At 39.8% G+C, this 16,474-nt stretch overlaps 1 protein-coding gene across 3 annotated transcripts in view; it reads left to right on the top strand.

Moving 5' to 3' along the window:
• Positions 1-16,474, top strand: part of Magi3 (membrane associated guanylate kinase, WW and PDZ domain containing 3) — a 201,113-nt gene that overhangs the window by 137,340 nt on the left and 47,299 nt on the right. For all 3 annotated transcript variants that reach the window (XM_051165927.1, XM_051165926.1, XM_051165928.1), the window contains 3 exons: positions 301-510; positions 4,157-4,334; positions 8,463-8,542. In XM_051165927.1, coding sequence (XP_051021884.1) covers positions 301-510; positions 4,157-4,334; positions 8,463-8,542 — 468 coding nt within the window. The remainder of the gene's footprint in view (positions 1-300; positions 511-4,156; positions 4,335-8,462; positions 8,543-16,474) is intronic.

Here is a 16,474-nt window from a genome sequence, read left to right as displayed (position 1 = left end):
AACAAAATTATTTGTGTTAATTTTATTCTTTACCTTTTGTGCCTTTCATTCTTATATAAGAGAATTGATGCTCTTATATTTCCAAATGCATCCCTCTTTCAGAATCCGTGTAAAACAAGACCTGGCCTTAATACAAGTTGTATTAATTTGTTAGCTAGTATATGACAAGATACATAAGAAAGTAGCCCATACAGAGAGCTTTGGCCTCCTTTTAGTCAATGGCAGAGACATTTTGTAATTATACTCATATAACTTGGTCAGCAGTCATGATGTCAGCTGCTGTCATTTTGTGCACCACAGGGAATTTCTATGGCACTCCCAAGCCTCCAGCAGAGCCTAGTCCTTTCCAGCCAGATCCTGTTGATCAGGTCCTCTTCGACAATGAGTTTGACACAGAATCCCAAAGAAAACGAACCACATCTGTGAGCAAGATGGAAAGGATGGACAGCTCTCTCCCTGAGGAAGAAGATGAGGAGGACAAAGAAGCTGTTAATGGCAGTGGAAGCTTAGGTTTGTAGACACGAACAATTCCTGATTTTTTTTTTCAGGTTGGGTTTAACCTTGAATTGAAATAGTAAAATTTTTCTTGAACTAAAATAGTAAAAATTTTCTTGAACTATATGTAGAACAGGTGATAGTATTTTAATTCTCTGTGGAAGCTATGTGTTAGACAACATATATTTCTGTGGATCATCTTGTAAGCTAACATGAGTTTCCTCAACTCTGATAAATTAACAGTAAGCTATCATTGATACAACATTACCTTGTTGTCTGATATATTTGTGATGCTGTGATATGGTAATCTTACTGATATAATCCTATTTCTCAGCACCAAAACAACATTGGTTTTATAATACAGCCTTCAACCCAAAGCACATAGATTTTGGAGGTATGCCAGAAGAAATTACCTGAAAAGTTTATTAGCAATATTTTTTATTTAAATTCTGGATCCACTCAAAGATAACTTGTAACTAAGATTTATTTTTTTGTTGTTTTATTTATTTATTTTTTTGTTTTGCTTAACTTCCATATTTCTCACTGAATGAAAATAAGAAAGAAAGGGTGAAGAATCTGCTCTGAATGTCCCTGAATAATTTTGTAATTGCCCTTAAGGTTCTTGCAGTTGACTGAGACTAGAACCGGGAATCCAGAGCTCACAAAGGCCTGCATTAGTGTTCCTTACCATAATCTTGCTCTTCAGAACACAAGTATGCAGACTCTAGGAAGGCTGGCTTGTGTTCTGGAATTTGTGTTTTCATTACTGTATCTGCTTAACCAGCTTGGCATATAGAAGGAAATAAGTGCTCATCATGTCCCTAGACTTGCAACCCATCTCTAGATGATCTTGAAACATCTTCATTTTCCTTCATCACTTATTAAAATTTTCTTTGTATATACTTATTGCCTTATAGGACATTGTTTATTCCCCCCTCCAGATAGTGAGTGCTAGGTTTTGTTTAACTTCTCAATTCTTATATTTAATGTTAAATGACTTAGCCAGTGCATTTAGATGTTAAGATAAAAATTGTATTTTAAAAGGTTTAGTCTCTTGGAATTACACTGAGAAAATATTATAGATCATTTAGTGGCTATTGCTGTTGACTGGTGTACTTGTTTTCCCCACTTCCAGATTCATTTCCATATTGGATACCTTTACATCTCTATTACATGGTCTACAAGGAAAGTAAACGAGGAATTTTATTTGCTCATTCAGCAGATAGTTATTGAACATCTGCTGGGCTACTAAGTGCTAGCCATTTGTACTAAATGCCAGGAATAAAGCAGTCAGTGAGACAGGCCAAAGCTCCTGTTCTCATGGAGTTTACTTTCTGATGAGAGCGAGTCTTAACTGGATAAATAGCATATATAGCATGTCTGAGGATGCTAAGCAAGGCATGTGAGGAAGTAGAAAAAAAGTAGAGGCAGGCAACTTGCAGTTTTAGATAAAGTGACAGAAAGGACTTGAAACAAATGAGTAAAGTCCAAGTATCTACCTGAGAGGCAGCTGTAAATTCGGATGCCTGAATGGTAATATGCCTGCGGTATTTAGACAGCAGCAAAGAAGCCAGTGTGTTTGGTCATGGTGTGGCCAATGTGGTTTGAGCACAGTGATAGAGAGTGAAAGAATACAAGAAGAGTGGCCGATAAGGCCAGTGAATAATAGCATAGGAGGGACACATGTCACATAGTTTTGGGCTACTGCATAGAGAGAGAAGAAAGTAACTAGTTATGTTCAAGTGAGAGGTACACTGAGAATTTGGATTTAGTTATGTGTAGATCATTGGTGACCTTCATAGGTATAGCTTTATTAATGAAAGTTCAGAAGCCTTGATAGGGTGAGGTCCATAGAGAAATGTAAGTGTGGAAGTGGCTGTAGCAGATCTAAACTGTCTGGAGGTGGTTTGGCATAGAGCGGAAAAATTGAGGACCTTGTCAAGAGAAAGAAAACTTTTATTTTTAAAGAATGGAGAGGTGACATGTTTTTATGTGGGTAGATATGATCTAATAGATAGGGCAGGTTGGTGCCTAGGAAGGAGAGTGGCTGAAGGTGGGAGAGTCAGGCGTTGTTCATGGCTGGAGGGTCAGCCTTAGGAGAGATGGCTGGAGAGTCAGCCTTAGGAGAGATGGCTGGAGGGTCAGCCTTAGGAGAGATGGCTGGAGGGTTAGCCTTAGGAGAGATGGCTGGAGGGTCAGCCTTAGGAGAGATGGCTGGAGGGTTAGCCTTAGGAGAGATGGCTGGAGGGTCAGCCTTAGGAGAGATGGCTGGAGGGTCAGCCTTAGGAGAGATGGCTGGAGGGTCAGCCTTAGGAGAGATGGCTGGAGGGTCAGCCTTAGGAGAGATGGCTGGAGGGTCAGCCTTAGGAGAGATGGCTAGAGGGTCAGCCTTAGGAGAGATGGCTGGAGGGTCAGCCTTAGGAGAGATGGCTGGAGGGTCAGCCTTAGGAGAGATGGCTGGAGGGTCAGCCCTAGGAGAGATGGCTGGAGGGTCAGCCTTAGGAGAGATGGCTGGAGGGTCAGCCTTAGGAGAGAACACAGGCCTTCTTCAGCAGTCGTAAGTGGTGGCCGGTTAGTGGGCTGTGTCTAGTAAATGGTGGCAGTCTTTATAGTTCTCCTGTGCTTGCACTTGCTTCTGTTTTATCCATGAAATAAGCAATAAGGTATCATAAGATACGGGGTAAGAAAAAAGTAGCTCAGTATCCCTCTGTAATCTGCAGCTAGCTTCACTTTCTTCAGTTTCTATTACTCACAATAAAAGGTGGTCTAAAATATTACTGTATAGTAAGATATTTTGAGAGAGAAAGAGAGAATACATTTGCATAACTTCTAGGACAGGATATTGTTATTATAACTGTTGTGTTTTAGTTATTGCTGTTAATCTCTCAGCAAGTAGCAAGATTAATAAATTATGTGAGATTTATCCAGGGCATGACTACAGTCAACATTTTTAAGTTCTAGGAATGTGTTGCCAGTGCATTACTTGTAGACTCCTTAGACAATAAACAAGTCTTAGTTTACCTACCTATATTATAGACTTTGGGACCCCAAAAGGATTTTAGTATTACCAGAGTTATGTTTAACTTTTAAAAATAAATTATTATATGAATACCTTTATTAAAAGTGTATAAACTTGGTTAATATAGCAGTCAAAAACATGGGCTACTTAGATTCAAATCCTGACTTTGCTGTGGCCTGAGTAACTTAACCTTTCTGTGACTTGGCTTCCTCAGTCTGTAAAATGAACACAATGATAGTAGAATTGCTGTGAGTTCGTATATGTTATGCACTTAAAGCTGAGCTTGGCAATAAAAGGGCTGTCTAAGTACTATGCTGCTGTAAGATTATTTCCTAATTGATGCTGGTTGTGGTTTCTTCTTCTTCTCCTTCTTCTTCTTCTCCTTCTTCTTCTTCTTCTTCTTCTTCTTCTTCTTCTTCTTCTTCTTCTTCTTCTTCTTCTTCTTCTTCTTTTCTGCTTTCCCAGATGAAGAAAACCTGCATATGTTTCTTTATTTGAAAATTAATGAAGGAATATACACATAATCTAAAAGAAAAATTACAGAATTTAATTGCAATGCTATATATGCATTGGTGTATGCACTTGGTGTTTTGTTCAAGAAAACAAGTAAACTTTATGCTCTTCTGTTTCCAACAGTGACAGAAAACAGAGAAATGCACTCTGAGTCATCTGACTGTTGGATGAAGACAGTTCCAAGTTATAACCAAACAAATAGCTCCATGGACTTTAGAAATTATATGATGAGGGATGAGAATCTGGAACCACTGCCTAAAAATTGGGAAATGGCCTACACTGACACAGGAATGATCTACTTCATTGAGTAAGCAAACGTCTGTCTGTCACTATGAGGATTAACTGAAAAAAAATTTTTTAGACCTTAATTTGATTACTCATGCCAATATCTCAAAGCTCTAACTTGTTTTTGTTTAAAAATATTTTCCATTTAAGTTGATTCTTAAGTTAATTATTTCCTTGAATGACATCTTCCTCCTCCTCAATTTATTATTAAGTGATATAGTAATTTGCCTCTTGGGTGTGTGTGTGTGTTTATGTTTGTGTGTGTGTGTGTGTGTGTGTGTGTGTGTGTGTCTGTGTGTGTGTCTCTGTGTGTCTGTGTGTGTGTGTTTATGTTTGTGTGTGTAGAGGCCAAAGGTCAACCTCAGGTGTCATCCCTTTGTTTTTGGGACAGGGCCTGTCAGTGGGCTGGAGACCACCAATTACTCTTTTGTGTCTGACCAATGTGCTTCTGTTTCCACCTCCCAGGACCCCACCATACCTGGCTTTTTATATAGAGTCTGGAAACTGAACTCATGTCTCCCCTTTACCAACTGAGCTGTGTCCACATGTCTTTGGTTTTATAGCCATAGAAGGTTTGAAAATAAGTGATGGAAGAAAGAATAAAGTATATTTTGCTTCACTTAGAAAGAACCAAAACTTTTAGGTTGATTACCCAATTTAATGAACGTTTCAAGAATTACATCAAGAGCTAGGTGTGATGGTTGCACACCTCAAATCCCAGTACTTGGAAGGCAGAGACAGAAGGATTTCTGTGAGTTCAAAGCTAGTCTGGTCTACATGGCAAATTTCAGGCCAACCACGACCACCTTGTGAAACTGTGTGTCCAACCAACCAACCAAGCAACAAATTGGTCATCATGGAGAGAGAAGCGTATCAGTATCTGCCACGTGTTCTCGGTCCTAAAGGTTGGAGTTGGTGTGTTGAGATATTTAGGAAATACCACTGATCCTTACAGTAGTTGGTGCAACAGAAGCCTATAAATAGGAAATTTTAATGGAAAGTATTAATATAATATTCATAATAATATTCATAGAGGTACTGAATACCACATAATTAGATCAGCCTAAAATTGAATTTTGTTTGCTCCAGAGAATGCTATGCAAATAATTTATTCAAAGTTTATTATGAAAAATTTTATATTCCTATGCACTTGTAAGTCTAATCTTTAAACCAATTTGTTTAGGAGTAGAATATTAATGCAGTGAATGTACATTAGAGAATGTAATAATTAAGTAACAGTGAAAGTACTGAGGCCTGGGTATCACACTCAGATAATTTGTCTTTCTCTGTCTCTGTCCATCTCTCCCTGTCCCTCCCTCCCTCCCTCCCTCTCAACCCCTTTGTCATTAATTAAGGCTCAGGACTTAAGTCGGCTCCCTCAGACAGTCTCATGAATGAGCATTTTGTTCTACCAAGTCAGTGTTTAGTGCTTAAAAGACAGATTTTGAGGACATGATCTTGAATCCCATTTAGTGCATTCTCATGTATACAGTCATGTAAGCGTTAGTGGGCAGGTGAACACAAAACAGTACAGCCACACGCACTCTTGTGTGGACAACTGAAGAGATTTTCAAGAACATTTATAACTAGACCTTAAGATGTAAGGGGAATTTATAAAAGAATGTCTTTATAGTTAAATATGTTAAAGAGCTAAGCAATAATAATTGAAACTCAGGGTGATGGCTCAGTGGTTAAGAGTGCTTACTGTGCTTCCAGAGGACCCAGGTTCAGTCCCCAGTCCCCATGGCAGACACTCACAACCACTTGTAATTCTAGTTTCTGAGAATCCATGACCTCTTCTGGCCTCCTTGGACACCTTGTAAGAATGTGGTAAATGTAGTCTTACACAGGTACACACTCACACACAGAAAATAAAAATAAATTCATTTTCCAAAAAGAATTGAAACTAAACTACTAATGAAAAAATATATAGGGAGAAATTCTGTGACATTAGATTTAGCAAAGACTTTCTGATATGACAACCAAAGCAACAACAACAATAAAAAAAAAAAAACCAAAAAACAAAAAAACAAAAGAGACTATGAACTTAAAAATGGCTCCATGAAGTGGTCAGGAGAAAAATTTCAAATTGGTTGAATAAAGATTTTTAGAATACAGACTGTATTTACTAATAGGGTAACCGTTTTGTTTGTGTAGCTAATGCGGCAGATCTGTGTCAAGTGCTTGCCTTAAATGTGTAACCCTGAGAAAGGAATATTAATGCAGGTCTAGAAGGGTTAGTCTTCACATCTTAGAAATAGCCCATGTGAGTACTGCTTTACACCATGGGGAATGCTTGGGAAAATCTTAGCAGATTACCTTTATTTGCTAATTTAGCAATAACATTTGCATTGGTATACTCAAAGTCAGGCTTTTCTCAAGTAGAGATTGAGTTTGGTTTAGGGAGATATTTCCATTGCTTTTTTTTTTTTTTCCTTCTGTAAATATTTGTGTCCTAGATGCATAGAAGTTGTGATCTCTTTCCTTTTACTAAATTTGATTATACTGGTTTTATTTTTAGGATATTCTCTCTCTATCAGGATATATGACACAGACTTGCTAAAATACTGTGTTTTCCTACACAAATTATTTAGTATACACATAAAAAAAAGTGTCTCCGCCGTGGTCTGCCAACTAGCATCCTACCTGGAGGTAGTCGTGGACTCTGCGAGGGCTAGAGAGGGTGAGAGGGGACACGGGGTGGCACGCAGAAGTAGCTGTGGACTCTGCGAGGGCTAGAGAGGGTTAGAGGGGACACCGGGTGGCACGCAGAAGTAGCTGTGGACTCTGCGAGGGCTAGAGAGGGTGAGAGGGGACACGGGGTGGCACACAGAAGTAGTCGTGGACTCTGTGAGGGCTAGAGAGGGTGAGAGGGGACACTGGGTGGCTTCTGCCTTGTAACCATTCTTTTCTAAACGTGGACAAGGAGAGAGACCTTCATGTCACTATGTTCATAGGACTTCAGTAATAATTGACAGTCTGTTGCCTTCCTATATTTTCTCTAGAACTTTCTTTTCTAACATCCCTATGTTTCAGAAACTTTTTCATTATGTATGTGTGTGTGTGCATGTGAATATGTTTGCAGGTACATGTGTGTGGGTGCAGGCTACTGCATATGTGTGCTGTGCAAGTGGAGGACAGAGGGCAATCTTAAATACAGTCCTCGGGAGCACTGTCCCCCTCTGAAGACACACTCTGTCTCTGCCTCCCCAGTGCTGAGATTACAGGTATGTGCGGCAGAGCTCTGAAGACTGGGCTCACACGCTCATGTTGGCAGAGCCAGCACTTCCTGACTGAGCTGTTTCCCCAGTCCTACTGCAGGGACTTTTGACACTGATTGTTTTCTCTGCGCTTTAATACTTCTAGCATTACTGTCCTTCGTGGTGACTGGGCCTGAAGCTGACTCACTGTGGCCTACCATGAAATTAAAGACATTGTTCTTTTCAGCATTTTTGGCCTACTTCATCGAAAGGAGCAATGGCATATTTCCGTTATGTTCCACCTTTTTTGTTTGTTTGCTTCATGTGATCCATGTTGATGAAACTACAGTTTTATAGAATGGTGTGTAACCAGAACCATCATTTTTTGCTCGTATATTGCAGAAACATCTATCTTAAAACTTATATAATTTGTCTTATATTAAAGAGTCTTTCTGAGAACAGAAGCGTTGTTTGATATTTGCCTGTATGTTTTCAACCCCCAGCACTGTCCATACAGATCACATATACTAAACAAACAAACAAACAAACAAAAGTCATAGTACTGTTTACAAAAAAAGAAGAGAATTCCTACGGCAAGCCAGCATGAGTTTTAGTTTGCTTTGCAGCTAGCAGTACACAGTATGTGACTATGTGCCCACCCTTTGAAATGTTTTTTACTGCTTAAATATGTTTCTCGTTCTGCACTTGGCTTTTGGTCCTCTTTAAATCATCATTCTCAAATTTGTACCTCTAGAATTGCCTTTCCTTTACGGCAATTTCCAAACACCAGGTTGGGAACAACAGTATTGAGTCTGCGGTGCACACATGGAGCCTGCAGGAGAGACATGCTCTACTGTCAGATGCTCTTCAGCTTACATTGAGTCTTTGCTTACGAGATAGGTTTCTCCCTCCTTGCTTTACTGTTTCTAATTGAGATCTGTGTTCCACAGTCACAACACCAAGACAACCACCTGGCTGGATCCTCGTCTCTGCAAGAAAGCCAAAGCCCCTGAAGACTGTGAGGATGGAGGTAGGCATCAGAAGCCCTTCAGGCTGGCCTCTCTCCCCTAACCCCTCCTTACTCTTCTTGCCAAGATAGTGAGTTTTACAAAACCCTAAGCAAATAATAATATTCATAAGCACACAAGCAGTGGGTTCTAATCATAATTAGCTGCTGGTGGTAATTATGTCATTATAGATTATTTTACACGTTCTTTTAAACCTCCTTTAAAAAGAGAAAAAGGACTCTGCTACTTTTAAATATATGTCTTAAAGTCAAACTTAAAATTCTAAATATTTAGTAAATTAGGGACAGCTTCATTATGTCTGATGCAGAGCATAGATCACCAAGTTTTCAGACTTACTCTAAAGCTATAGTAATCAAGACAGTGTAGGGCTTACATGTGAGGACACATCGACCAGTGTAACAAGATAGAGGGTCCAGAAATCGTTGGATACATACCTAGTCACTTGATTTATGATTAATTTGCCAAGACTCAATGCACTGATGAAAAGAAAGCATTTTTAACAAATGGTGCTGGAACAAGTTGGCATTGTGAACATAAGGCCTTGGTTTCTTCCACTAGTACTACAAAATATATAAATAAAACAAAAAGAGCATCCTGGAAAAGCAAACCTCATTTGTTACACAAAAAATAATTTCAGATAAATTGAAAGCTTAACCATAAAACTTTTGGAAGAAAATACAGGAGAACATACTCATGATGTGGGGATTGTTAGTTTCTATACAAGCTACAAAAAATAAGACTAGAAGGAAAATTGATGTTTTCTACTTAATTTTTAAAAATGTATGCCAGGCATGGTGTATGCCTGTAATCCCAGTACTCGGGAGCAGAGGCAGGCAGATTGCTGTGAGTTTGAGGTCAGCCTGGTCTACAAAGCGAGTCTAGGACAGTCAAACCAAGGTCACACAGGAAAACTCTGTCTAAAAGGAAGGAAGGAAGGGAGGGAAGAAGAAAGGGAAGGAGGAAGGGAGAGAAGGAGGGAGGGAGGAAGGAAGGAAGGAAGGAAGGAAGGAACTTAAATGTTCATTAAAAGACACCATTAAGAAAATGAGCAACTTCCAAAAGACCCGGGTTCAATTCCTAGCACCCACATGGCAGCTCACAACTGTCTGTAACTCCAAGATCTGACACTTTCACACCAATGCACATAGATTAAAACTAAATAAAGTATTAAAAAAAAGAAAAGAAAAGAAAAGAAAATGAGCAAGTCAAGCCTGGTTAGCACAAGCCTATAATTCTAGCTATTTATGAAGCTGAGGCAGATGTATTACAAGTTTAAGACCACCCTGAAACATAGTGAGACCTGTGTGAAACTTGGAAAATAAATGTAAAGGGGCTAGTATTATAGCCCCACATCATGAGTATGTTCTCCTGCATTTTCTTCCAAAAGTTTTATAGTTTAGCTTTATGAGAGGTAGAGCATTTATGGAGCCCTAAGAAACGGAGATGAGAAAATGAATAGACCAAGTCAAAGAGTTTGTACTATACATCTAATAGGAGAATCATGGTAAGAATTTATAAAGAACTCTGAGCAATTTTTAAAAATTTTATGTGTAGGATGTTTGATATTTCTTGTACATTACCTGCATGTGTTACCCACATAGGCCAGAAGCACAGCAGTTTTTCTGGATCTAGAGCTATCGAGGGTTGTGAGCCACCGTGTGGATGCTGGGAACCGAACAAGGGTCTTCTGCAAGAGCAGCTGGTGCTCTCACACGGGGAGCCACTCCTCCATCTCCTGTAAAGAACTGATTTGTAACTCAGTGTTAAGTCAGGCAACCCAGTTAAAATAGACAACATATTTACATAAACATTTTACCAAAGAAGGTATACAAATAACCAATATACATGTGAAAAGGATGCTGAAAACCATTTACTAGAGTGATTTGCTATCACAACACACTGGAATGACTATAAGAATTAAAAAAAAAAAAAAACAATTAATGTGGGTAAATATAGAGAGAAATAGCAGCCCTTCCACATTAATGGTACAGCCACTTTGGAAACAGATTTAAAAAGATAAATATACATTTGTCCACCATATATATCACTTAGCAATTTTATTCCTGTGTATCTACCCAAGAGGAAAGACAGAGAGAGACAGAGACAGAGAACACAAGTATTCATAGTAAACATTGTTAATAAATATACCCACAGTGGAAACAGTTCAACTAGATAATGAATATGTACAATGTATCATAACTCTACAGTGAAATAGTGAAATAGTACTTAGCAATGAAAACAAATACTTTTTATTTATGTATATGTGTTTGTGTGCCTGTATAAACTGCGTTTACATTGTCCAAAATAGGAAAAAGAGACACAAAAGACCACATTACACTACTCTTTATATAAGAGAATGATGAAATCTAGGGACACAACAAAAGGTTTACTGTCACAGAGGGAAGAGGATGGGAGTAGAGATTATTTATAAATTGCGTAAGAAATATGTGGATTGAGTTAGTGTTTTCAGGAATGAGTAAGTTACTAAATATTGTAATGTGTCTCCAGTTGACATCTGCCTTAAAGGACAATGAGTTTTCTTCAGTGGAGCCGCGCTGGGTGTATTAAGAGTGAACCCAGTGCCCAGCAGTAGATGCCAACACACAAAACAAGCCCCATGGTATTTTTGTAGACTTTTTATCTCATACTGCTTTGTTTGAACATTTTTTTTTTACCTTGTCTTTTGCTTAAATATTATGATTTCAGCTTTTGTGTTTTTATGAAGTGTGTTTTTTGTGTGTCAGTGTCTGAGTGTTTCTTCTAGTTTTTGTTTTTTTCCCCTTTTATTGAAAATAGATTTTTTTCCTTCACATACTATATCCTAAATAGAGTTTCCCCTTTCTCTATTCCTCCTGTGTGCCTTCCCATGAGGATTGATGCGCTTTCTGTCTCTCATCACAAACCAGCTTCTAAGGGATAATAACAAAATAAATTAAAATGTAATATAAAATAAGACAAAGCTAACGCATCAGAGTTCGAGAAAACAAACAAACAGAAGAAAAAGAGTCCAAGGGAAGACACAAGAAATAGAGACCCACCCACTTGTTTGCATACCTAAGAGTCCCTTAAAAACACTGAACTGGAAGCCATAATATATATGCAAAGGGACCTTTAAGGTAAAAGAAAAATATATAAATAAAATAAAAATAAAGTAAAATTAACAACAACCAAAATAAATAAAAGGAAAAGCCTTGACACACTATAAGACAAGGAACTTCAGAGACACTGCTGAGTTCATTTTCTGTTGGCATCTACTGCTGGGCATGCGGCCTACCCTTAAGAGTAGTTTGTTTCTCTTAGAGGAAAATAAATTTTGCTTTGCAAATGGTTTTCAATTGGAGATAGCTTCTGGGCTAGTGTGGGGCATTTGTCCCCGTGTCCCAGCTCTGTAGACCATGCAGGCCCTGTGTATACTTCCTCAGACTCTGTGAGCTCACAAGTGGGTCAGTCATGTTGATTTAGAGGGCTTTGTTTTCTGGGTGTCCTCAAGTTCTTCCTCCTCTTCTCCCATGAGGTTCCCTGAGCCTTGAGGAAAGGATTTGATGGAGACATCCCATTTAGGGCTGAGTGTTCCAAGACTTCTCGCTCTCTGCAGTGTCTGGTTGAAGGTCCACATGTGTCTTGCCGTCTGCTGCGGGGAGCTGCTCTGAGCAGACCCTGGCCTATGAGCATAACAGAGCATCATTAGGGCTCATTCTATTGCTTTAGTGTTTGTAGCCTGGGTCCCTGGGCTATGTAGTCTCAGGTTGTTGGACACCCAAGCAGTGTCAGGTATGGGTTCTGTCTCAGGGAGTGGGCCTTTAGTCAAATCAGATATCTGCTGCTTACTTCCAAAAGCTTTGTGCCACCATCGCACGAGCATATCTTGCCGGCAAGACACTTTTAAGATGAAAGGATTTGTGGCTCAGTTAGTGTTTTCATTTCTGCTTTGGTAGCATGCAGAGTTCCTTCCTGTCTCAAAGATGCTAGTACGTGGGGTGAAGGCTCTGTGTAGGCCCCAGCTCAACACTCCATGTTCAGTGAATTGTGTAGGTATCCACTAGTTTGTGTACTGTTTTGGTAATGGCACTGTTACTCATTCCGTGTATCAAACTGTCACATGCATTAGGCGTGATACCCTTGTCTGTGTCACCCTTCTGTAACACTGTGAAGTTTGCAGTTAACTTGTGCCCATTTGTACTTTTGATGGAAACGTTGCTTTAAGAGAGTTAAACAGAGGTACTGCTGGCTAACAGTAATACAGACATGTATGCCCAAACTAATAATAAAATTAACCTGCCATTCTCAGATACCTCATTAAGGTGTTTTTAGGGACGTTATGGTAAAATACTGACAGTTATATAATCTTCTTTTTAAACACCTGGTTTTACATATGCTTTATTAGATACATATTTCTGTGTGTATATGTATACAACTATAGTGTGTATACACACACACACACACACACACACACACACACACACACGCACGCACGCACCTACTGTGTAGTATTGTACTGCAGTTAGACACTAGTCCTCAAGAGCAAGTCCTGGTCACTTGTCTATTTCTTCCTCGGAGACTTAAATGTTTGGAAAAAAAGAAAGGAGGGAAAAGCTACAGGGCTAGAGGAGCCAGGGAAGGGAGAGAATTGTACTGTCCTCAAATTAATTTGTTGACCCTTATAGACAGTGTTTTTTAAATTCTGTAATATTCTGTGGAAGGAGATAAACAGTTGTCTTCATTTACCAGGTCAGAGTCACAGAAAACTAAGGTACAAAGTGCAGCCATGAAGTCAGATGTGGGCCCTGCACCCTATGGGAGCTCCCTAGTTTGCCTCTGTAGGAGCCAGCATTAAGCACCTGGAGGTCTTCTCCCCTGAGGCCAGCATTGTGGAGAACAGACTAGAATGTTTATCTGCAGGCAGGTGGCGTCTGGAGCAGGAGTTCTAGAGTACTAAGCACACTGCCTGCGTTCTGTAAAGCTCACCAGTCAGGTAGGACACTTCTCTTCTCTTCTCTTCTGGAAGGAACTGAGGGCCTCAAAGAAACTGGAAATGTTTCTCTCATTCTTCTCTATGGAATTTGAGGAATTGAGACTATTTCTTTGGTCACAACGTAATTATTAAGTGTCCACTTTTACTCTTAAAAGTAGACAGTATGGGTCACCAGAATGGCTCAGCAGACAAGGATGGCTTGCTGCCTGACTATCCGCTTGTAATTCCCCAACCAAAAGGGAGAGAAGCAAGCCCTACAGGCTGTGCGGTGTGGGACTTTGTTCACACTTACATACACATAAACAAACCAGCAGGACAGTTCACCAGATGGTTCTTGTACACTATTCTAAGAACACTAAGCACCTTCAGTAGAAGCGATACAAGTAGAAGTGCATTCTAGTGCATTCTAGTGCTGCCGCATGCAGTTTGGTGGGGAAGCCATGCTGAGAACATGAGCCTCTTTGTCTCATGCTCAGCACCCTTTACCACTTCCTCTGAACACTTTCTGTCTCGCTCTGCAGGACAGAGTAGCCTTGTAGCTGACTATTTCCATTACAGACAGTGTCTGACTCCAGTTGGTATTTTCCATCATGATGCACATGGAGTAGATGTTGAAAAGAAAGTAATAGTTTGAGTCTAGGACTTTATGTTTAAGATGCTCTTTGCCGTGAGTTGATCACCTAAGATTTAAGAAAACTTCACCAATTCTAAAACTTGTCCTTTCTTTTCCATTCTTCTAAAATTTGAACCCAGCTACGTCTCCACACGATCAGATGATTTAACTGATGAGCATATCTGGCTTCTATTCAATATGATAATTAGTGTTTTCGCTTAAATAGTTATCTTAAAAATGCAACATCGGGATTCCATTTTACTTTTCAACCCACCCTGTTTCTTATATGATGAAAGAAAGATTCAGATTAAACTTTTACCAAAGGCATCTTATAAATATACTGAGTATTGAATTCATTTTGGAGCTTAGAGGATGATAATAGACAAGCACTAGCTGAATAGGCCTCTGCTACGAGAACGCAGTAGCAAGTTATATATTCAAATAAGAAAATTTTCATTTTGAAAAGAGGAAAGTAAAAGATAAATTTGTGACATTAGGACATTGAGCTGATTGATATGCCAGGAATAGATTTGCTTTTGTGAGTCAACTATGGGGAAGATGTGTGTTTCTCATACAGAGGATGATGGCTAGGTTGCACAGGTCTCTCCTGTCCCCAAAATAAAGATATTTTCTCTCGGCCTTGGCCTACGTCCTTTGCACAGTTATATTTTTTAATGATTTATTTATTTTCATTAAATGTGAATTTCTGTTTGTTCTACATGTATGTCTGTATGAGGGAGTTGGGTGTCCTCGAACTGGAGTTACAGACAGTTGCAAGCTGCCATGTGGGTGCTGGGGAATTGAACCTGGGTCTTCTGGAAGAGCTGTCAGTGCTCTTAACTGCTGAGCCACCTTCTCAATCTTTTTTCTTTTCTTTTCTTTCTTTTCTTCTTTTGGCAGTGGGGTTTTTTTTGGCTGCTTGGTTGGTTGGTGTTTTTGTTTGGTTGTTTTTTGTTTTTGTTTTAGGCCAGGGTTTCTCTGTGTAGCCTCACCTGGCCTTCAGCTCACAGAGATCCACCTGCCTCTCTCTCCTGGAGTGCTGGGATTAAAGGCATGTACCACCACACCTGGCTTGGAGCTGCGTTTTTAAAAATTACCAATAAGCTGATTGTCTGACTTGATAACTCTTCCTCATAGCTTTGCACAGCTTTGTTAGTGTTGGTCATGCCTTCTGTCCTCTTTGTTAGTGTTGGTCATGCCTTCTGTCCTCTTTGTTAGTGTTGGTCATGCCTTCTGTCCTCTTTGTTAGTGTTGGTCATGCCTTCTGTCTTCTTTGCCTCCTTCCCAAAGACCGTACTTAACCTTCTGCTTCCTCCTACGGCAGTGCGCCTAAGCTTCTGTTTGCTCTTCACCTTTCTCTATTCACAGTTTAGGCAATCTTACCCACTGCCATGCTTGCTGTTCCTGTGGTGTCTGCCAAATGTTTATCTTCCTGTGTTTATCTGTTGAATCTGGGTTCACGTGGCCAGGAGCTTCTTAGATATCTTTATCAGCGTGTTTCTGAAATGATAATCCTCTCAGTTGTTAGTCAAAACTGGTTATTCTCAGCTTTTTCTCACTGCTTCCTTTTTGTTGCAGTTACGTGCCAAGTTCTAGCATTACAACTTTCAAAACCTTAGATTTCTTAAATGTCTTCTTGTACTAGATATGGTATTAAGACATCTAAAAATGTTTCTTCTGTCTCCTACGTGCCTCTGAATCTTATTTCTGTTACTTAGTTCCCACAGCCATGCTCTTCTGCTGGTTATTAGTAAGTACTTGATAGTGTGTTGTAGTCGTTAATCTTTGCTATCCAGGTGGCTGAATTTGGCTTGAGTACTTCTGTGAGGATGGTTCCAGAAAGGGTTAACTGAAGAGGGGAGCTCTGCAGAATATGAGCAGCACCATCAGCTGGGTAGAAAGCTCAGACTGAATAAAAAGGAGAATGTGAGCTGAGCTCTCTGGTTCCTTGCTGTGGAAGCCACTGCGCAGCCTGCGTCACGGTCCTGCTGCTGTGCCTTGCCCACCCTGATGGCCGTAGCCTCAAACTGTGAGCCCCAGTCAAGTCTTCCTTCCAGAAGTTGCTTTACTAGGTATTTTGTCACAGCAACAAATTCAGTCATTATATATCAGACATTGTTACGCCATGAGAACCAGAAACTGAGGAACCACCTTGGCCTCCTCTCTCACTCCTTCCTTTCCTCAGTCTCCACAGCAATCACAGATCCTGTCACACTGACTTCCTTATCTCTGTTCTGCACATTCTCATCATTTCAGCTACCAGTGCCTTATTCCAGCCTGCATAACTTTTTACCTAGTCTGCTGATGGTTGGCCCATTTTTCTGCTTTTATATCACTCCATCCCATCTG

This window comes from Acomys russatus, chromosome 23, assembly GCF_903995435.1.
Source record: "Acomys russatus chromosome 23, mAcoRus1.1, whole genome shotgun sequence".
Classification (NCBI taxonomy): Eukaryota; Metazoa; Chordata; class Mammalia; order Rodentia; family Muridae; genus Acomys; species Acomys russatus.
Note: the sequence above shows the minus strand (reverse complement) of the source record. Positions and strands in the feature narration are given on the sequence as shown.